At 39.4% G+C, this 24,553-nt stretch overlaps 1 protein-coding gene across 2 annotated transcripts; it reads right to left on the reverse strand.

Annotated features, from left to right (window-relative positions):
- Positions 1-625: 625 nt before the first annotated feature.
- ptgir (prostaglandin I2 receptor) lies at positions 626-19,169 on the reverse strand. Of its 2 annotated transcripts, none has more exons than XM_029446427.1 (3): positions 18,994-19,169; positions 17,716-18,761; positions 626-2,909 (listed from the first exon to the last, which is right to left on the reverse strand). In XM_029446427.1, the coding sequence occupies exons 2-3, from the start codon at positions 18,559-18,561 to the stop codon at positions 2,622-2,624; spliced, it is 1,134 nt and encodes a 377-aa protein (XP_029302287.1). In that variant the 5' UTR covers positions 18,562-18,761; positions 18,994-19,169; the 3' UTR covers positions 626-2,621. The 2 variants fall into 2 exon arrangements, with proteins under 2 accessions (XP_029302287.1, XP_029302286.1); XM_029446426.1 differs by having other exon boundaries at positions 18,926-19,169.
- Between the last annotated feature and the right edge of the window lie 5,384 nt (positions 19,170-24,553).

A 24,553-nucleotide genomic window follows, 5' to 3' on the forward strand; every position in this document is an offset into this window, starting at 1 on the left:
AAAACGCTGACATCCACTTTTGGAAGCGTACAATCGTTAACCACATAGTGGTGCTACAGTACCAACCACAGCTCTGCTGCTCTTCTGACTTACATGAGACTTAGAGGTCAACGTTTAAAGTTTCTAAAGATAAGAAAACCAATAATACATAAAAATAATTTGACTGTTTACATACAGTATATACATATATGCATACATACATTACACAGATGGGCTCAAGAACTCTTTTGTCCCCCTGGCCATAAGACTGTACAACTCCTCTTGGTGATGGCCGGGGGACTCAGATTCAATAAAATTCAAATCATAACAACCTGTACTTTCACTTTGTATGTATAACAGTCTTATCACTTCATTTAATTTAAATTCATTTTTTACATTTGTAATGGCGGGAGGGGGGGATGTTGTATGTTATGTCTTTTAAGCTACTGGATGCCTAAATTTCCCTCGGGATTAATAAAGTATCTCTAATCCATAAAACCATCTTTACGCTTCATCCATTCTCAATTCTCTCTCATCCTTTTGTGCATATATCTATAAAGATGTCCACCCAGAATGAAGTCCCTCTTAATTGAAATAAAAACACAGTAACAGGAATCTGAATGTCACAATCACATTTATGGGGAAAATGTCATTTACAAAGTCAAACATACAGTTAAATTAACTACTGAATGTATTTCATTGCGACAACTTTCACTTCTGTCTGGAACTTGAGGAACTAGAACTAGAACATATTTAGAACCTGGCAAATGGCTACAGACTCAACAGAGCACTGCATGTAATGTAAATGTTCCCCTGCAGTCAACATTGATGTTAGGGGTTGTACCGAGACAAAAACAAACGATTGTCCAAACTTAAACACAATCTTGTTTATTTCATCAGCAAACATGCTCAGGTCTCATCACAGTCAAGAACTATACATGGACTGAGATTGAGAGCAAGAGACTGTTAAACATCACAAAATCAGCATAAACATTTCTCTTTGGGAACATACACAGACATAAGTTGTGAGACCGTTTATCCTTATATGAATATTTTATTTCACATGAACAAAATGTGAGCCATATAATGAATACTATATTCTTTTTCCAAAAAGGTATTCTTTCATTCACTTGTATGGCTTTACAACTCAAAATGTGTGAATGTGTGAGTGGTAACGTGTCTGACTTAGCTCAGGTCATGCATGACTAAGCATTTAAAGACTAAACAAAAACTTAATGTGCAACACAGCCACACAAAAACAAAAAGGAACTCATGTCTGTTATCCCTATAGCACTGCAATCCAATGCATAAACCAAAAACAGCACAATTATAAGGATAAACAACATTATAGCACAGTGAAAAGGCATCAGTACACTACCACAAGTCACAACGACAACATAAAACTAATTCTCACAGTGCAATATGCAGCAGCAGAGTTTGACATTCAAGGACAATCATCATAGGTAGCTTAGAAATCAGTGAGAGAGAGAAGGAAGGGTGGAAGAGAATGTGTATGCAACACAATTTCACTATCGGCTACACAGGAATAGGAATTATCAGAGAGACTAAAGTGCCCTTTTTCTATTATAGTCTCATTAAGACTATTTAACCTTATTAACTCAGCTCTCTTTGGAATAGTCGAAAACTTAGTCGAGTCTCAGATTAACCGATCTCATTTCTTGACAGATATTTGCAGTTTCAGATTAACTTCAGTTTAAATGAAAACAAACTATTTGTTTATACTTTACATGCATTGCATTTACGATTGCTAGAGTGCTTTGATCATTTTTAACAGGTTGTTTCATCAAAGAGATGAGAGTTGAATCCACTATTGTGTATATCACATATTCATGTTCCATAGTACCAGTGGATCAGTCTGACAAACACTTTCTGTTCTGTTTTGTTTTTTTTAGCGGCATCGCTCTCGAGAGGACAGTTATTTATGCTAATAAGGTCCCATACTTGATTTGTACTATTAATATTCTTGAATAAATGATGGTGTTAAGAGGATGAGTGGTGATAACTTTGATGACTCTTTAACTTTTCATTTAGTGCCATCATCAGGTCAAAATTGTAATTTGTTCAATACTTTGGTTTATCCCAAAATACCTGCAAAACTGCTGACATTCCTGTCAACATCAGCTGTTCTTTCTATTTAGGGCTCATTAGCAAATGTTACTAAGGAAACATGCTAAACTAAGATGCCGAACATGATATCAGCAGAATGTTAGCATGCTGACGTTGGCATTTAGCTCAAAGCACAAAAAGGCTGAGAGAGAAAAAGAAGACAGTATACATTCATGCATATAGCTTTAACCCAAGTGCATATATTCTGACTTTACAGTATATTATTCATAGGAATGATATGGTTTGATGTGTCTGGTAAGATACAGTGCTGCTTGTTTTATGGGGCATCTCTCCTTGCAACTTTGAAACAGTTTCCATCAGTCAATGAAAGTTTAAGACCTAGTGCAATTGTGACAGATACTTCTTTGTCGGAGTTCCGTGCCTTAAAATGGTGAGAGCAGGAATCCCGTATGCAAATGTTAAAGTTTCATTTCACAAACTTTAACCACATATTTCTCACAAATGTTTTATCAGACACGAAAGCCTCCTAGCGCAGCCGAGGGCTCCTGTTTGGGTCACAGAGGTAAACCGGAGTACGAGTTTGTCTGTGGAACTGTCACGTCTGGGGGGTTGCGCTGTATGTGATTGTCAAGGGGTAAAGACAGAGCGCAGTGTGTCGTCGTCTTCATAGCTCTTCTGCCGAAGCGACAACTCAGAAAAGAGTAAAGGTGGCGAAACACAGACTTGCGGCAGATGATGAAGACCCAGGGATCCACGATGGGGTTGAGGGCGTAGAAGCGGAAGGCTGTCAGGTTCTCTGTGTCGCCACAAAATGGGTGAATGGCGTTGATAAAGCCTGCAATCTGAAGAAAGAGAGGGTCGAGGTTAGACACAGTCTTCACTATTAACAAGTTACAAATGTAGATTCTATAAAATACAAGAGATTTGTGTCTTCTACAAGGATGCAGAGCGCTGCTGGTTCTCTCTCCCAGATTAGATAACCAGAATGAACACCAGCAGGGCTGTCAGTTCAATCATGTTGCTGCCACATTCTGGCACTGCAGAACTTTAACCTTTACTTATCAAGAGCAGCTTTGGTAAGCATAAATAATAAAGGCCTGCTTCACGCTCACTCCCTCAGAACTACTTGCTATGTAGTTTTATCTGTAGTCACTTAGCAGCTTTGTCTCAACATCCTTGCTATCTCCTCACCATCTGCCCTCAGCCTAACAACTCAACTAGAAAAGTGCCGTCATATTTTCAACTTCTCTAATCACTACCCACTTGCTTTCTGTAAAAAGAAAATAGCTTGTCCACATTTCTGTATTGCTCTTAGCTTGTGTGTCATTCCAAACCATTAAACATTTTGTACGATGGAGCCAAATTGAACCCGATTCAAGACTTTGTAACACCGCGATGGAATTGTCGGCACCTTGATGTTAAAACCAGATGAGAGCACAAGACTGTGTGTTGTCAGTGTCAGTTGAAGCTGTGGTCCATCTTGTTATACTAGACCTCCCTCTCAATATATACCAATAAAACACACTTGGTGTGAGCACACATTTAATTTTCAGAAGTACAAACTTTCCTGAATACACACGCAGACAATGCGACACGACAAAACCTCAACTTCCTCCTGTACTGACCTTTAAGGTAAGACGGGCTGCAGAGAAGCAGCTCAGACAGCAGCAGCTGGCTGCTTATTAATCCCGGGCAGAGAGAGAAGCAGCAGCTGGCCCTGGAAGCATCTTTGTCACCTCGCTCTTCTTCTCTATCAACAATTCTCCATTTCCTCCATGAAATATCCAACAAACAGTGGCCTAATTATTGGCTTGTGCTGATTGATTGCTGTAATACATTGGTGTAAATGTTTCCCTGTTGCTAGGGCCTGGACTGAAAACTAATAAGCTAGAGATGGGGGCCAGAGGGAGAAAGTCCAGAGCCAGGCCAAATGAGACTACCGGAGGGACCAGGCAGAGGACCAAGGCTGACTATGTTCTCTCTGTGCTTATGAACTGGCTGAACTCACACGGATGTGGTCGCTCACATATTAATCTACAGACACACCCACGCGGAAGATAAAGAGTGAGAGAGGAAGAGGCTGACTGTACACACACAGCATTTATCTTGGGACTCTTCTAAGAAGATGTTCAGCTCAATGGCATAATAACTTTAAACCAACACCCTGGAACAGTGTCATTGTCTTAGATGTGTCAGAAATGGTAAAAGTCCAAAGTGGAAGGAAACAACGGCCAGATGTTTCTTAACTTTTTTGGAAGTATTTGAGTTTGAGAGGAGGTTCTGTGAAATGACTTGTATTGCACGACCCATGTAGAGAGGAGTACTGTTCACAGCACAGGCTTATTAATACAGTCAGAACTGACATGTACACAGATAGAGACGGAGTGGCCACAGTTTCCTTTCAAAGGTCAACACGTTTCCTTTTTTAACCTGCTGGTTGTGGGAAGGTTTGCGAGAGACACAAAAAACATTTCCCAAACTGTTCAATCAGTTTTTTCCATCAGTTACTGTATTAATCTGTATAATGAATTGTGTTTTGAGTAAGTTGTGTAATACATATCTTCAGGATCTATTATTAAATCCATTTTTAGTTCTTCCTAAGTTTGAAGTAGAGGATATCTGGTTTTTAATGCCCAATGCAGAGGCCAATATTTAAGGGGCAGGGCAGCCAATGGCTGACTTAAATGCCGATATATTGGAGTTTGTTTTTGTTTTTTTGTGAAACAATGAAAAATCAGACATTTATTTAACACTGTTATGGTCTGCACTGTCTCTCTTTGCTGAAGTAGATCTGCACTCTGTCTGCAGTGCACTTGTTTCAAATTAAAAAAAGCTATATAAACTATATAAATGTCCACAGGCATTTAAACTTAAACTCTGAAAGAACTTAAACAAACTTAAATACACAATGTTAGTGTAGTGGCCCTCCCTGGTGTTATAAAATACTTTTATAAATAAAATATCGGCCTTGTGAGCACGGGCATGGGCATCGGGCGACCGATTAATTGCTCTATCACAAGTTCTTAGTAACTGTGTGAAACTAGCGATTACTTAATCAGATCTGTTTGCAAGAATATCAGCACAATACAAGAGGCAGTGGATATAAATACAGCCTCAGAAATATTAGTGAAATATGTCCTTTTTTGACCTTAATCTCTTTCACGAGAAGAATCACAACACCATAAACTTTCTTAGCTTATGACCAAGAAACAGACCATATGCAGGCAACAATTTGTTATTTGAATTAATACTTGAAGTAAAAAGCGAATCTTAGGCTTACTGGCATGAAACACACTAACACACACGATGACACTGCGCTCACTGCGCAGTTATCTTACACTTTATTCATCATGAGGTGTTGCCAGAAACATTTCAAACAGACAAGGATTCTCATTTGCTCTGCCACCTTCCTCGTCCCTTGTTGTCTCGCTCCACATTACACCCTCAGCCTTGTCTCTGTTCCTGCGTGACACGCTGCCTCTTATGGTCCTCTCCACAGACCTCGAGTCCTGCAGAGAGGGCCACAAATCACAAGCTGTCCTCTCCAAAGGACTGCAGGCTGTGGGGCCAAAACTGATGAGATGTCAAGACTATCCTTAAACAGGAGCATATTAATGAATCAGTCTGTGGTAAAAGAGCAGCCCGGGAGCGGTGAGCAGCCCGGGAGCGGTACACAGCAGCTGAGGATCAGTGGAATTAATTAGGAGAACAGAAAATCATGGCGATACAGAAACCTTTGAAGGAACATACCGTGAGCATGCTCATAGACATGAATCAAGCAAAAGCAAAGACACATGTACTGTATATACAGATTCACCACCATGCACTGATCTGCAATCTGTACCTGAACTTATATGTCAAAGAGAACTGGAATGCTATTTTAGTCATGAAGATTTTTCCTTTTATTTTAAACTTCGATATCCTGATGACTGAGTACTTGGACCCAGTTGGTGTAAATGGGTACATCCTGGCAGAGACACATAAGATGCTATATGGGGCTGATGATTGCTGTCTTTCAGGAAACAGACCACGTAATGGATGTCTGCACTCTACGACCCATTATTTTCCATCTCACGGTCCTGGAGGACTCTTCCCTACTGCATCTTCCTGATCCTGTTTCACTGCAGGATCATTACACAGGGATGAGAGGAGGCAACGCAGAGATTACAAGCCTTTCAGAGGGGACTGTTTACAGCAGTGAGCCAGCATGGAGAGACAGAAATGCTGCAGTACAACACTAGTCTTTAAAGGAGTAGTTCTAGTTTTTGGGAAACATGCTCGATTGCTATTCTTCCGAGAGTAATGATGAGAAGATTAATATCAATCTCATGTTTGCTTGTGAAAAGTAATTTTTTCTCAACCTGGAGCCAGTGGCAACGAGCTGTAAACACAACACAGACATCTGTTAAGTTCATTTGGAAAACCTGTTGGCTTTTTACCAGCTAAATGTTTCAGGTTGATTAATTCACTAAAATGTTTGTCTTTGGTGAAGTATTTATTATGGAAATGATAGGTGATTATAGAGTAAAGGCAAATAGTTACATCATGTAACTTGTTCTAAAAAGGACAAAATGTTGTCTTAACATTTACGGCATGTTAGGATTAAGCTTGAAAGCTGCCGGTAGGCATACATTGACAGCTGTACTTAAAGTCTTTATGAGGCTTAACACTTCCTGACATCCTGTTCTTAATCTAAAAACATGAGATTGATATCAATGCTTTCACTTAACTCTTGGGAAAAAAATAGGTATGACACAACAGCAAAGTTTACCAAAGGTGTGTGAAACTGGCAGTTCACACTGTACCTCTAACCTATATTCAACATCTAGGTCACTTTCCTTCCTCAGCACGAAGGTACAGTTCAGAGAAATTTAAACACAAGTTCAAAAGTCTTTACACACATCGCCGGTACTTCTTTCAGGCATTTTGTTCCTGCTTGATGATGTGACATGGAGCTGTCCAATAATAAAAGTGGATTGATCCAGGATTCACAAGAACATTGGAGTTGATTAGTCGACCACGCTGACCTCTGCCCCAGATTACTTTCTCTGGTGGTGAGTCATACTGTGCATTCATGAGATGTAAAGCTGAGTTTTTCTACACTGAAGGGGAATTTCACCGGCCCACTAAGAAGTTAGTGAAGAGGTGGTTTGTTTCATCTGAGATACAGAAAAAGATACAGAGAGGAAAAGGTGGGTGTGCGCTGGTAAGAGCGTTAACGTGCATCTGATGCATGTAATCCATTTGTCTATTATGTAAATTTCTCTTCAGGCTTTGTTTAGTGATTCATACAACACAGAAAACAAATCTCCCGTCCGGAACCTGGAAGTGGAAGTTCATCAGCATTAATCTGTTCAGTTAATGAAGTGTCAAAGGAGTCATATAAATGTAAATGTGTTGCGTTTCAAGAAAACATCAAAATTTAATGAGTTGCAGCAACGCAAAGCAGTAAAGTAAGCTTGTGTTTGTCTTTAGGCAAGTTGCATTAGGGGAATTTGTGCTGTCCGGACATCCATTAGTGAGTTTTCTCTTTAAGAAGTGACCGGGCTGCAGTGAGTTACCTGGCGTAATTAACAGCATTGTGCAAAATGGACTTCAGTGAGAAAATAATTCCAGATTGAAGCCTTCACTCTGTCATGCAATGCAGTCAACTATCTTTGGAAGAAAAGTGATCTCAGTGCAAGATAACAAAACGTTTTACATGCACACACACAACTGCCGTCTGCTAAATCGTGCGTGTTGTTCTTCCCTCGTTTGTGAAAAAGTGTATAAAAAGAAGACGATACAGCCCTTTTATCTACAGAATCTATTTAGAAGAATTTAGTGCAACCTAAAATGGTCACTATGAGCTGATGTGTGTGTGTGTGTGTGTGTGTAGGATGACACTGTAGGAGTTGCGGTGCTGCTGGAAAAAAAGTAAAATACAAAGTAACAAAACCAAAGAGGAACTGAAAGCAACTGTGAAACGGTGAAAAGCAAATGTAACATTTTGGCTGTGGGAAATATGAAGTGTGGTGATGATAAATGACAATATATGATAAGAACAACCGCACACTGGTCGTATTGCAAAGAATTGTCGCTGTTGCAACACACTCTCAACAGGTGTTCACCGCAGTTCCTGTTCGACAGCGATAAAGCTGTGAAAGCCATACTGTACGTATTTCACGTTGCTGCTTTCTGGAGGTGAGGTGTTGATGATGCCATGAACGTACTTTGAGATCAGCGGCTGATAATCTTCTGAAAGATCTTAATGCCAAGAGAAGTCATGTTGTGTATAATGTCTTGTAAACTAAACTTCAATTTGTGCGATTATTCTTGACTTATACGTGTTTTATTTCACGATTAGATCCATTTTCATCTCGCTCTTCTCATTCCCGGCCATGGACGCACTTCATCATCTCCTTTGCCAACCGTTGAGCATAACTGGTACTTATGGAAGTGAAACATGGTCATTTCATAACATCTCAATGGTGGAGTACTGCAAAAGTTAAGACTGACACTTTTTCTGTGGCTCTAGTTGCTGCTTATGTGCTGACATGCAGCGTCACTGCTCTCGCAAGAGGCTCGCTGTATACCTTTACAACAACGCCAATAAAATCTGTTCAAATTACACGTTTTGCAAATTGCAAGGTTACCTCGAGCTACTTCAGTGTGTAATTTCCTCACTTTAGCGAATGATAGACATTAATTAAAGACATTACGAGGTCGGTTGAGCGCATTTTGATTCAGCTAAATAACTGCTTGCGCACAAGAATGATTTGGGAAAATTGGATGATTGATGTTTCTTTTGTAGTAAAAACATATTTTCAACTACTTGTCACTATAAAGGGCATCAAAGTGCAGAAAGTTACAGATTTCAGCTCATAACTGCATTAAGTTTTGTGATATTCCTTATAATTGTATTTGGCGTTTAAGCAAAGCTAATTGAATACAAACTATAACAAGACAAACCATCAGCAGTGCATCGCTCAAACAAAAGAGTTACAAGTCTTGACACGCACTACCGGCCTGCAGCTTTATGACTCTCCTAAGACAACAAACCAGTCAAAGCCATTCATTCATTACACTAATATGAATTGACATAACAACAACAACAATACAACATTCTTTTTGGTTAAACACAAGCAGGATTACATCCTTAACCACATGATGACTTTGTTGTGTGATGCAGTGATGCCAGCGTTCATGCGTTCAGCGTTGTATAATGGTGTGCTTTTAAATGCTACTTTATTCAACTAACACAACTAAGCAAAATGTTGAACTATGTCTTTAAATGTTTAGTACGGGAGTAGCCGACTCATTCTCATTTAACTTTAGTTTTTTATCTTATTTAACAACTAGTTCCCACTTCATCCAGTTTTAACATTGAGTGATGGACAAGTGTTCTTTATATTCTGCAAACACGTTGCGATTCTGAATAAATATATTTTTACTATCACAAAATACCTCACCAAGGCCAAAGTGCACACTTGTCTTCATTACCAATGGGTTTGTTTATCTCCAATAAACATCTTTCTACTGAGCCTGAGAAGGTGATACCGTAACTGAGCCGCACACATGAAATATATATATATAAATGTACTTAAAATAACTAATCTGTGAGGTTAACCGTTTGTCGGCATCATTATAAGAGAGCTATTGTTCCGGATGTGACTTCACAAGGTATTTTTAGGACAGCGATGGAGTCTCAGAGGAGAGTGGGGGGATCTTATTCCCATCACATTTTCAAGTTCTGTGCACTTGTAAACAGTTGTGGTTCACTGGGCCCAACAATCCCAAACCGTAGAATCTGCCCAGAATGCCTGGTTGCAATTATCTTATTGGATTTTGTTTAGTCCAAGTTGTCAAAGAGCACAGATGCTCTCTGAAGACAGAACTTGTTTGATACGCAGCTCAATAACATTTTAGGAAAACCACAAATAAGATTTTATGATGCCTGTTCCCAGAATTGAAAAAACAAAGTAGTATTTTCACATGTGGGAGTAATCAATTATTGAAAGCTATGTGATTCATCAAACTCTTTATCACTCCTCCCTTTTTTGTATTAGCAAAGAACACTGGAAAACACATGGATAGCAGGCTTTTCATTTTTGCCGATGTTTAAAATAACAAACATCACTGATGGCAGATTAGATCATCGGTAGTTTAAGAGGGTTGATTATGTAACAACTGAAATTAAAGACACAGCACTTTGTAACACAGGTGCACGAGAGGTCTGTGTTTCAACAGGTACCAACAGGTGACTCAGTCTCTAAAGAAATGAGCAGACCACCTGTAGTCACTCCTAACCCTCGTCGTGATGAACCTACAGAGAAATATCCACTGAATCTGCAGCTCCCCTCAGCTTTATGGAACTTTGTATTCTTCCAACTAGACGTTACCAAGCCATATATATCCCCGAAGTCGGCATGTTACATTTTTACTATGGTATACTTTTATATTATGTTTTAAGAAGCATGGTGCTCGAAACTGATTTTAAAGTCTAGGCCTGAAACTGTTTTCAAAAATATATTTAAAAAAAAAAGTTTAATAAATATACTGGAAGCAAACATATATCAATATATCAGTCTCTGAGAAACCTAACCTAAGGTTGAGAAACTCTACACTTGGGTGTGGAGCACAATGCTGTTTGAACAACGAAGGCGCTGATGGTTAGACAAATAACTGTGAACACGTGGCAAGAACCACAAACTAAATGCACTAGTATGCACTAAATAATGCACGTGAAGGATTAATCTCATGCAATCTTCTGAACTCTTCCTACTGTTGCTGTAGGAAGCAACAGTGCAGGTCAGTGGTTTCTCTCAACCAGTGCTAGTGGGGAAAACTGGATCTGCAATCTCAGAAAATACAAGGTGGAGAAGAAGGGGAGCTCTGAAAGCTGCTGGTTCTAAAGGTATTCACACTGAATATAAATATAGGCCCACATTTTAAAATAACATAAACAAAGGTGGTGAAGAAGACGAATAGAGCAAGAAATAACAAGCTCCTCCATTAATCTTCTCATATATTTATATTTAATGCATTAATTAGTCATGTAATCTATAATCCAACATCAATATCATGACCTTTTGTTTTGTCAACAAGCAATCCAAACGATATTCAATTTGAAATGACGAAACAAAAAGATTCATTTTAAAAGAGGAAAAAGCAAAACAATAACATTTCTGTCAATCAAATAATGTATTAATTGAACATGCTCAGAGTGGTAGCCCGCGTCACATCACAGTGAAAACATCCTGAACTTTACGCACAGCTGAAAGCTCCGTACGTACTGTAGACGGATTGTTCTGAAACGTGGTACAAAATTAATCTTAGGTCATAAAAAAGGAGCTAATGATTGAAATAGCAGCATTTAAAAGAAAGACTACAAACATGTCTCTCCACCGACACCTACTCCAAAACAACAGCTGCTGACACTTGCAGTTAGAGCATGAGTGACTAAACAAATCAGTCTGGAGGCAGCTATCGATTGGAGGAGAAGATTTATTTTGGGGCTCTTCATCTCCTGAAGAAGCAAGCTACGCCAACAACTAATAAAATTTGCCAAGATCAATAAGATTTTATGGTTTGGTCAATGTAATTAATGTAATGATAGATTGTGGGCCTTAATACTATTGGAGAATGCATTCTACAGAGAAAAGAAGAATGTGTTTCATGCTACCATAACACCTTAATGATCTGTCACATGGATAATAATCAGGAATAAAAAGCTTTAAAAAAACACTCCATGAACACGACAAACAAGGGTAATCAGTGACACGCGTCCACAGCTACTTTTATCTCATCTTTCCTTTTTCATTTCTATAAAACTATATGGGACAGATGCACACAGCTTAGTGAACATGCCCACTGTTGTTTCTACAGCAAGATCTTTCAGTGTTAATGAACTGTTACTGTTTCCCAGCCGACTCGCATCTTGTCACACTCCACTGACCCCCATGAAATATCCCATGAAATACAGGCAGCGTTCAAGTGTTGAAAAAAATATTACTGATACAGTCACGACTGGTGAACAATGGTTACTGACAGACACTCAAAATATATATTTGTCAATGCAAGAGTTACTGTAAGTATAACATCTGAACACTTCTGAAACGTTTCCTCACATCATCTGTTGCAAACACTGCTGGCCTGTAATTTAAAGGGTTATTGAAAGTTCAGCAGTACGGGGAAACAATAGCATTTGATGGTATTTTCGTGAGTATCCACCGGTTTTAGTACCAAAGTAATGTTTTCATATTGTAGCTGCAGAGAAATTATGTGGCATGAGTCTGATCTATTGGAGCTACAGAATGCATGGCAATTATGCTGCTAGGTTCTGTCAAGCTTACAGTATAACAGAGTTAGTAACTCAGCTATAATGTTTTATTTGTTTAACTAAAAACACATCATAAAACAAGGACCTCTGCTGTTCTGAATTCTATCTCCGATCTGCTCTCTACATCTGTCATTACTCTCTTTCGTCATTCTGAGCCATTACAAACTGTTCAGCACCTGCTCACCTCTTATTGTCTGACTGAAGCCTAAGGCCATGTTCTTCAACAACCACACACTTAAATGACACACAAAAGGGGTTCAATATCGACACCTCATTACCTTGAGGATCTTCATTGCTACCATTCGTTGTTCACTTTCTCCTGTGCGGCTGCAATCGAGAGACAACATACAACTCACCAGGAGAAAACTAGTAATGAAGGGCAGGATTAGCGGCATCGTGACCACAGTAATAGGAGTATCCTGTGTGCACGTATATGAAGTGTGCGCGTGTTGTGTATATGTTGAATGGAGGATTCAGCGGTCATCCTCTAAGAAAAGGAATCCTCATTGTTCAGTCCACAAAGCCAGCCGCTGATTTCGGAGCATCATCTTTCCTCATAGAAACCTGGATAAGGCTCACAATTGTATTTATCTCCCAGCAGCACCTGGGGCACCTCAAGCACAATATTAGTGCTTAGCTTGGCTCTGTCACAGCTTGTATTTCTTTACATCTGTTGTGGATTCATCTGAAACCTCAAAGGTCATGGTCCACTGCGCTGCAGTCAGAGACCTCAACCATTACTTCACAAGTAGACTCATCCAATACCACCTCCGGGAGGCATTACAGGAAATTCCACTTTGAGTCATCTGGGAAGAGTCTGGATTTGGAGACTTTGGAGAACCAGTTGGATGTGGATAGTCAATACTTGTCATCCTGCATATTTTCAATAGCAATAGTCTTGGCTTTGACCGGGCCTGTCAAGGGAATGAAGCTGATTTGAAACTAATCGAAGGTTGATTTAGCTGTATGCTTATTGTTAAAGGTCATGCGGGGAAATCCATTTTGTCTTCATGGTTTAGTGGTTTCAGGGCAGGCTATCATCTAGAATCAATACTATTGTTCAAACTGTATGGTTGTGTTAACTGGTCTCAGAGTCTCTGAACAGATGAACAACTACATTTTCAGAATATTTGGCTTCATAATGTTTTTTTAAGATGTCCTTCAGCCCGGTCTGTCAGACAGCCCAGACTTATGAGGCGCTGCACTAACTCCTGAAGGCATGATGCCTCCCTGTGACTGTAAATGTGTCAGAGCTGTTATTCATTTCCTCCCTGACAATGTTTCCTTTTGCCCAGTTTGCTCAGAGCTCTTGTAAGTGGTTTGGTATTTCTTTTTTTCATTTTCCAAATAGCAGAACTGTGCTCTTGTAACTCTCAAGACTTTTTTTTCTTTGCATGACAATCTTTATATCTTTATCACAGAGGAGAGAAAGAGGAACAACATGCAATGCAATTGTTAGACTTCAAAGTCATTCACGCACTTCTTCACACCATTTCTTCTGTTTCCAGCTTCCCAACCTCTAGTCCACCTTAACTTAGATTAATTTCACTTTGACGATCACAGGATCCATTTTCTGAACACTTCGTTAAAATCATGCTGATATTTTCAACAGCAGCTTCATTAAAACAGCTGCTATTTTGATATTTACAATACTTTGAACAACACAATGAAGTACAATTGAGTTTATGGATCTTTGTTGCACTCCCTGTCTTCTAAACTCTCGCACAAGTCAATATGAGTCCGCTGGCTAAGACTCAGTAATGGAAACCTTTTATCATTAAGCCAAAGCGTCAGTACAGTGCAGCCCTGGATTAATGTTGCTAGTCACTAAAAACAAAAACCTGCCCTGGGGTTATTTAGGCAGTATATATACACTGTATATATGTATACTGTGTGTATATATATATATATATATATATATATATACATACATATATATATATACATACATATATATATATATATACACATATATACGTATATACTGTATATATGTTTCAGTCTGAACTATTAAATAATATGATAATGGGTGACATTTAGAGTTTAAATCCATTTACAATCTGGCAAATAGCTGCTGATATGAGCGCAGCATGTTATTGATCCAGGTAGGTAGGTAAAGCAACATATCGACCTCGGTAAGCTTCAGTGGTTCCCATGGGAACAGCAGGGAGTAGGGGGGTATTGAGGATTGTTGCAAGCAAGCTATCAGTCTGTACCCGTCCGCTGTAGGAGAAAGCTTTATCATTTAAACTGAAGACAGAGGAGGGAAGAATGGACTATTGGAAGAAAATTCCCTTTCAGAGGAAACCTTCTGTCAAGACACGTGAAATACTGACCCTAAAAATACTCACATGATTCACATTCATCGACAGGGCTGTAATTTGACTTTAGGGCAGCAACTAAGGTTAATGGCTTTTTTTTATTAATTGATTAATTGATCATTGTTTCAGTTTATAAATGTCTTAGATAATTGAGAAAGATTTCCACCACCACATCTCAGAACCCTGATTGTTTTGTCCAACACAATTAGATTAATGATGAGGACAATGATCAGCAGCACAACATTATAGTAATGTCCTTCAGAGAACAGACCAAGACGTTCCTCATGTTTCACGCTAAATCAAACAAATCTAACGTGCTTTCACAGAACAGCTGCAGTGATAACATGATCACCTAATGGCGCCTTATCTTCTTCAGCTGTCTACTTTAATCGCACAGTTCCTGTACTGTGGGTTTAAATCAGTGGGGTAACAGTGAGCAGGACAGGAATTCAGTCAATGGATAACTCATAAAAAATAACTTAGCCGACCACCTCCAAAATAAAGAATGCTCTTTGTCACCCATCCGATCATCTTTTATCACTTCCCTGATCACATCCACAACATGTGAACTTTTGCGTCCTGAATAATGAATAACTTTGCTGGGTCACGCCGCAGAAACGCACAAAGCAAATACTGCCTCATCTGCTTTTGTCCAAAAGCCACTCGGCAAACACAAGATCTCACAACTTGATCGGCAAATACAAAGTCTGTAGAGTGATTCATACCCGTGTGGCGAACAACACAGAAAACAATGAATGTTTTCTTATTGTACAAGTTTTCATCCCCTCTGCCAAACTTACAATGAGAAAAGGAAGCATTAGTTTTCCAGCATCTGTTTTCAATCTAACCCACATCTATCAGCTGTGATCAGGGCACACTGCAGGCAGAGCTTGAAAGCATCATTCTCCAAGGTGTGTTGAGTTATGTGAAGGTCCTTTGAGCAAATTAAGACTTCATGGAAACACATGTAACATGTGGAAGAATAATGACTGAATGCAGCTTGTTGACTTGAGCATGCAAAGGAACAAACTTCTGAACTGTGTCAGTACTGAGGGCAGCATCAACTAAATATGCGCTTCACAACATCTGTTGTGCTTCAGGCAAACTAACTGGTATTAATCATGAAGCTGCAACTGTCTGGAAACGTGTTAAGTCTGCTGAGGTGCACTAGCATACTTCATCACCACCGTCTCAGTTGTTTCGGTTACAACCACAAGGATGCACATGCACATGAGCAAACAAGCACACGTAATGTATCCCTTGAATTTCTGCAGCTCTTAACTTGGTGAATGGAACGTGATTCATTGGCTGCTTGTTTTATTTTGTTTGTTAGTTATTCTTTTTTTATTTTATCTCAGGCTTATGTCTGCATATGTGTTCTTATGTAAAGTGTTTTTATTGTTGTGTCTGGTTTTGATGCAGCAAATTCCCTTTCTCAAAGACAATTTTCTCCCATGGGAGACAATAAAAGTAATCTTAACCTTAACAGACACACACGTTTGCTGAGATGACAAATGAATCACGAATAACTTAATAAGAGAGTTTTTAAATATTCAGACTAACATACTACTGATCACTTTTGTAACTCTAGATTGTTTGGTAGAAAATCTTTTGATGACCAAATCTAAAATTAGGGTTGAAAAGTGATCCGAATCAATTTAGAGAAAAAGAGTTAATTTTAGAAGTGAAAAGTGGACGATCCAAAATAACCATTGAGGTAACACGGCTTTTGGTGAACCTGCAAGTTTTCCAATTTTACTTTGAAATTAAAACAACCTACATTGCTGTACAATTAGAACACATTTGCAAGTTTCTTGAAGTCCGACTCATAAAGTGTTCACAAGTGTGTATCATCATCGCTGTTCATTCCCCATATCTGGGCAAAAGCCACCACATGCACTGTAGGTTAGTCAAACCATGTGTTACCACAAATCATCCGGATACAGACAATGAGTAGTTGGTAAAGAGCGAGAACTTGAACAGACACTTTTTACTGATTCCTGTAAACTACCTGCTCATCAGACCAGCGCTTTTAACACAGCTAACAAATATATGAAAGCAGGGATGCATTTATAATATAACTTATATTAATCACATCCTCCAGTTGTTAGTTAGTAATCTTATTTCTTAACATTGACTGACATCAGGACCTCCGGGCTAATGTTTATGGGTACAGCGGGAAACAATGACTCCTCCCAAAAGAGCTTTGCCCTCTGGGAAAGGCAAGGCTGGACCTGTCCTCCAGGGTTAGCAGGTTTGGCACAATCATCTCAAACAGGGACAGATACATCTCACACACACACACACACACACACACACACACACACACACACACACACACACACACACACACACACACACACAGCACACACAGCACACCTTTTATTAGTGGAGTTAACCAGCATAGCAAAAGCCCAAGCGGTAGGGAGACCACAACAGGATAAGCAAACACATACCACATATCACATACCACAGCAACAAAAACAAAAACATAAACAGTCACCATGCCAACTGAGATTTCTATGTACAGAATGAGGGGAAGTAATTCATTTTAGGAGGAGAAAACGCTTTCACTCTAAAATGAAGCTACTCTCCATTCTGGAAACTACCCTCTACTGTCAGTGTGCAGAAATACATCCAGTCAGGGACTCATGTTAAAAGGAAAACATGCCTGAAACAATTTTTTTCTGTTCCCCTTTCACTACAAACCTTCTTTGACTTCTTTTGATTTTACTGAGGAAGTTTGGTTTCAACAACTGAATAAATGGCACATCAGGGTGTCAGCTCTTTCCTCCTTTTCCACTATAAAATGTAACTTTCCTAACATGCTGTATCACATACATATCATGATTCAGAGGTCAAATCTACCAAAAAAACCAAGTATGAACCACAAAATGTGTCGTAAAAGTCAAGCAGAGAACGAGGGGGGGTTGATGAACAAATAGGGCTATCATTCTGTGTGACACACAAACACACATAGTGAGGGAATTTCAAAAGGGAACTCACGGTGAGTGGCAGGGAGCAGACCACAAAGATGACGGTGATGAGTGCCAGCAGCACCAGATAGTCCACCTCCTCTTCCCCTTGTACGAACCAGGCCAGGCTCAGCCTCTTCCTCCTCCCCGCCGACCCGATCGAGGTGCGCCGCATCATCTGGCTCCGGTGCATCTGGCACAGGCTGACGATCACTGAGCCGTTGCACACAAACACTGCAAAGATCAGCAATGCCATGAGGGAGGAGTAGGACAGAGAGAAGGCCAGCACCAGCTTGGCATTATCATCCCCTGTGGCATCCATGTCGATGAAGCACCACGTCCCGGGACAGTACTGTCTGAATTTGCCGTACCCGGTGAATGGAAGGAGGCAGAAGGCCAACGAAAAGAGGTAAATAAAGAAAAGAGTGTATTTGGCAAAGCTGTGGCGGATGTATACAGAGTAAAAGTAAGGGTGGCTGATGGCCAGGCAGCGTTCCACGGCCATGGCGCACAGGATGAGTGTGGGCGCCAGGCCGAAGAAACTCATGGCAAAGCCAAAGAGGTTGCACAGGCTTGCACCGCCCAGACTTATTAGGGACATGTTGCGGGCGTAGCAGATGAACACAGGTGGGCTGAGGAGGCAGGTGCCCAGCAGGTCGGTGAGGGCCAGGCCGGTCACCAGGACGCAGAAGACAGAAGACCTAGAGCGATGCTCCTTCTGGTGCACCCCAAGGATGAAGAGAGCCAGGAGGTTCCCCACCACCGCAGCCAAAAACATGATGATGCTCGTTACTGGCTTCCCATGCCCATTCACGATGAGAGTGTAATTGCAGGTGGTATTGTGACATGATTCGTTTGAAACCATGATTTTGTTCATGTTTAACTCACTGTAATGAAATATGCCTGCTCAGTGTGCAAACAATAAGGAATTCCCACACAATAAAAGGAGATCCTGACCTCTTGATACCATCGTTTGGCAACACAGAAGGCAGCGGTGTATGGCAAGACCCATCATGCTGCGTTGACCTAAAACGTGGTTCTCTGTCAGCCTCTCTTTCAGACAGTTTGGAAATCTTTCTGTGGAACAAATAACACAAGAAAAAAGCTGCTTAGAACATATAGCTAACATAAAACTGTGGCATCATGTTAAGGTTTTTCTTCTCAGTAGGCTATAGAAATGTTTTTCCTATACAATATATCATTCTTAACAATGTTCTTAAGTAATAGTAATAATCACTCACCGTTTAATTGGCTCTGCCGGAGAGAAGCAATACTTGAGCGATTGGAGCTATTTAAAAGTAGGACTTACTACTTTCTTCTTCTTTTTCTTCTCCTTCTTCTTCTTTTTCTTTTTCTTCCGCGGATTCAGAGAAAAATATTAAACGAATACAGAGTTTAAAAACTGCCGCTGCCGGTAACTTGTCAGCAGATGCACACTGAACTCACGGCACACAGAAATAGAGCTTTTGTCCTCTGCTTACTTTCTCCGCCTGTCTCTCTCTGTACCTCCCAGTCTGTTTCGGATCGATGCATAGTCCCACCCACTGTATTTGCGCACCGAAAGACGCTGACAGATACTATTTAAAGGGACATTTGAGCCAAATAAAAGGGGAAATGTGCAAGAATGCACTTGCTTATGCTGAACTATCAATCAGAATAAACTATGTGTGGATTTGTTTTCTTCCTTGTTTCAAAATATTGTAGTTTGTGTCCAAAAAATATTAAAACAGATAAATTATGAGGACACTAGCTAATAATAACCCTACAATCAGATGTTTTTCTCAAGTTTAGACACAACCTAAACATATCATTTTAAGAGTGTACAATAAGGGGCTTTTATTGCAGTATAGACACAAATACAAAGTATACACAAAACACAGACACCAGTAGGTAAGTATTCACCAAACGTCACTTTGGTCAGTATTGGCTTGTTCCACATGTGAACTCAGAAAAATATGTAATCCAATCAGTCTTATGTGCAAGTATTTGGTTTGGCTGTGTCTCTTCTTGGTTTAAATAAAAAAAAAAACAAGGTGTTTTGATTAGACTTAATCTCGGCTAGTTTACATTTCATGCAGCCTTTGTTGCAACTCAACCGAGAAAGGGAGAACCATTGCTTTAGCTGAATATAAAGGTCATAAAATAAAGTTTTCCCTGCTTGTTTTTGCTATCCTTTACTTTCTGTTGTATTTGTGCACCCTTTGTTGAAATACCTGAGTAGAGAGAGAGGTAAATCCTCAAACAGTGTGTGCTCTGGAAGGGGTTACATGCTTCGATTTGACCCTCAGGGTTAAGAATACTCCTGAATATGCTGTCAAATATCTGAACAACTTGGAGAGAGTTTGACAGAAGTGCAGGAACCAGAGTAAAGCTGTTCAGAAAAAAACAGTTTGTACTGATACAAAAATATGAAATTATTCATTTACAAGTACAATTCTTGCATTCAAAATGTGTCCCTAAGTAGAAGTACTATTATCAACTAAATATACGTACATAGTACACGTGTTAAGGTACTCACCATGACAAACCCATTATAAATGTTATTGTATTTTTATTACAAGTATATGAACTTGTAAGCATCAATAATGTAATTTGAACTACTTTACATATTGTTTGCTCTTACCTATAATAATGCATCATATTTTACAGATCCTCATATGTCATCATGAGTTTTCCTCTGCATTAAATAGAAATACTCCAGTAAACTAATTTACTTTGTTATTTTCCATCACTGCATGGGAAAGGAAGTGCCCAGTGCTTGTGTCATTTACTAAATTAAATTGTTTGGTCCCAAGGGAGTGTGACCTCATTCATTTGTCCAAACACCACTGATAGATGTTACTAAAGCTTATTTAAATTGATCTCATTGACCCAGGGAAACGCTACAAGTGCAGCCTACAGTTGCTTTGTAGGGTTTTTTCTTGATGTCGACAATATTTGATTCACAATTTGTTCACTGTGGTAAACCTTACCTGGAGGCAGTGATGCAGTCCACAGCCTGGCCCACCTACACAGGTGTTTTCACTTATTGTTCCTGAATAGATCTTCTCTGAGCCTTATTTTCCTGATGGCACTGGTGATTTCCAGCTTATATATCCCAACTTCAACCTGAGCAGAGGTCCAGATAGAACAGGGTCCTCAACTTTTTTCAGGCCAAGAAACCCTTAGCTGAAAGAGAGACAGAGCAGGGACCCCCCTACTACATATGTGTACAATTGAGTTGAATAATTCAGTGCACTTACAATAATGTGGAGAAGCTATTAAAATAATATTACGTAACCATAGCTAGTTTTCCGTTTGCCAAAACAGTGATTTAGTTTAGGTTACCTAGCTTCATGGCTAACAGTTAGACTTTTATTTTATGAATAGGCTGATTTATCTTTGCTAATAATATGTTGGATTCATGTTACTGTAATGTGTATTTTCAGACCATACTTTCTTTTTCTTTTTTTTTTTACTTTGAAAACATCAAACCATAATTTGGCGGCCCCCCTGCATTAAATGAGATAGAACAAGTGCGAGAGTGCAGAGCCTTTTAAAGGGTAACGTTGGTATTTTTCAACATTGACCCTATTTTATGATGTTTTTGTGTTTAACTGACTGATAGGGAAACCATTTTTGAAATTGGTCCAGTATTGAGAGAGAGGGCTGAAGCCTGCAATGTAATTCTATCAGGCAATCGCATCAATGTATGTCTAGTAAAAGTGCTTGTCTTTGCCACTGACAGACTCAGATTGTTATTTTAAGTGTCTGTCAACATCATTGAAAGAGAGAAAAAAAGTTTTTCTTTAACTTTCGCTTAATCCAGTCTATTTGTTATTGTGTCTATCCAAGTCTCGCTCAAGGAGAAGTCTCGTTCAGAAATCTCGCCAAGTGACGTGTTGCTGAAAGATAATGGTGGAAACGTGAGTGCCAGCCATTCTCTGTAAACATCCATAGTGCTAGCCGGGAACAGAAAGCTTAGTGGTTACATTGCAGCCTGCTTCAGCCCTCTTGCTCAATACTGGACCAACTAAAAAAATGGTTTCCCCATTAATCAGTTAGACACGACAACATGGGAAAATAAGGTCCAGGTTAAAAAATACTGACGTTACCCTTTAAGATAGCAAACTGAATCATCTGGAGGTTTGAATAATTAAAGAAATACAAGCACAAATCGACAGCTAGTGCCAACTGCAGATGGCTGCTATGTTGTTTGATGGATATGAAATGGCACGTAATGACCACATCACCATTTCCTCAGACACAGGATGAGATAATGGAGGTCCTGAGACTCCATTGTTGCTCTCCTTCATGATTTATTTTCATGACACCTGAAATAAGATGTAGCAGCAACGAAATCACCACAATCAAGAAAATTGGCATGAATAAAAAGTGGTGCGTTGTAATTACATTTTATTGCTCAGTTTCAGTAATTCTATTTACTTGCTCGCTGTTGCTGTTTTGCATAATGATAACAGCGGAGTATCAATGTTCAATTATGGTTGGAGTAATGGAGATGGAGTTTCACTGTGTTTCACACTCTGTAAATAAAAGAGTTGGTGCTCAGTTACACAGCTGGTAGTGGGTGGTAGTTTGCTGGCACCGATCACTGTGATAATGTTAAATAATGACATGTTTTTAATCTTCTTCTTAGTTTCACTCCATCTCTCCAGACCGCATTCCCTCCCTGACAAACAAAGCACTAATTAACCTTTAACTACACAAGGCACCTGAAGGCATGGATGTCAACGAGGGTGTTTACAGTTGCACCGCCGATAAAACAAACCAGGCTGCCACCTTTAAATAAACAGCAGAAATGGACAGTCAAAACAAACGCAAACAGACTTGCATGCTTTACCTAAACCAGCAGACCAGTTTGTGATACCAACCAAGACACTGAGATCATTACACTTGGTCAATTGACACTTTTCTTATTATGATACATACATTTACAATCGGTGCAGCGAAACATCGATTTACTATAAAAGCTGCTGGTGTTCGGTTGGATGTGTATGTGAGAGTAACGAGGTGTGGTGACTCAAACGAGCAGTTTAGATGGATGGATGCTGGAGAGATGTATAAAAATATGGATGGATAAATAGATGGATCGAAGGGTTGAAACAGGACAGGTAATTATAACACAAATTATAAAACACCTTTATCACACATGATGACATGGCATCATCCAAGTGAAACCCGACAACGTATTAAATCGTATATTGAAAACACTTTGTTCTGCCTTGGATCTGTCTGCACACTATCCTGGAAGACCGATTAGAAATTGCAAACTCCAGATGATTATGTTTTTAATGAATTGTATGGTTCTGTTTTTGCTGTTTTTTCTGTGAGTGTGTGTGTGTGTGTGTGTGTGTGTGTGTGTGTGTGTGTGTGTGTGTGTGTGTGTGTGTGTGTGTGTGTGTGTGTGTGTGTGTGTTTTAAGATGGATATGCCTGGTCTGGTAAGCATCATTTCCTCCTCCAATTGAATCCCAGAGAAAATTGGGCTCCTATCCACTCACTACTAAATTAATGAGGTGTCACATGTCAACATCTGACTTGTTTTTCTATCATAAAGCACCAGCATGCAATAGAACTTGAACGACGAATGTTGCCATTTTCAGAAAGAGAATCAGTATCAGTAAAACATGTGCATCATCATAACACGGAGTTAACTGGAAGATGGTGGAATCAACATCATTGTTACCGGATTTACAAAGCCTCATGGAGCCAAGGGAGTTTTGGTTTTGGTTGTTTTGTTTTTGAACTCTTTCATCCCTAATCGAAAGCAACATTTTAGTGGTAACATAAATCTGAATATAAAGTAGTAACTCAAATCTGTAACACTGTTCATTCTGATTTGATTAAAAAGAAAAGAAAAAGGTCACATTTGACGTTGTGTGTGTTGTCATATTTCAAACATGCAGCTAGCAATACTGTTAAAGGTCATAGTCCCAGATGAAACCCATGATAGCGACAGTGTCATAGTGTGCGTGATTTCCTCTCTAATGATTACATTGTGTGATAGGTATCAAGCCTGTAAGTCATGGAAATGTTAATCACCAAATTATTTAATTAGCCAGCACATGTTTTCAGCTGTGCATGTCAAGATGTCTGCCTTCCAGGACGCCAGTCACTGCTTTGTGTTTGTTTTTAAATTAAGAAAACCAGCGAAGCAAAATAGGTTTTAACATCCACAATGGTAAACATTGTTTAATGAGCCGGAGCCGACGCTGAGCGTGAAGACTTAAGCTTGAGATGGAGATGCTGCTGATGTCAACAGTGAGAACACACACACACACACACACACACACACACACACACACACACACACACACACACACACACACACACACACAACTCAATGTTTTACATGGTAAAACAGGTCAAATCTGAAGAACTTGCTCCACTGTGATGTCTGCGTTTATCAGTTTTATCTCTGTCTACAGTATGAATTTAATTTTGATCACATCTTTACATTTGGCATGATGAAATATTTACACAATGAAAAAAGACATTAAAGCCTCCTATTAAACTATTTATTCTCAGAAATGCTGTTATTTGTCCTGTAATACGCATTCTGTTAACTGAATTATGTGGTTTGATTGAGACATAGCCAAGACTAAAAATTATAAATAAAATAATTTCAAAGTAAAATATGACAACTTCTCAGTTCACCTATTGCTTTTTCTTCTAATTTTGTCATATTTAGGTAAAGAAAATGCATCTCTTTTACTTTCCCAGAAATAACTAAATGTAGAGTGCTGAAATACATTTGACAGGCATTAGGTAACACACCCACAGATATGGTATCAGGCATGTATTTCCCAATCGTGTACACAATACACAGGCACCTATAATAAAGACATAATCATCCAGGCCTGTATTGGT

The sequence above is a fragment of the Cottoperca gobio genome, chromosome 13, assembly GCF_900634415.1.
Source record: "Cottoperca gobio chromosome 13, fCotGob3.1, whole genome shotgun sequence".
Classification (NCBI taxonomy): Eukaryota; Metazoa; Chordata; class Actinopteri; order Perciformes; family Bovichtidae; genus Cottoperca; species Cottoperca gobio.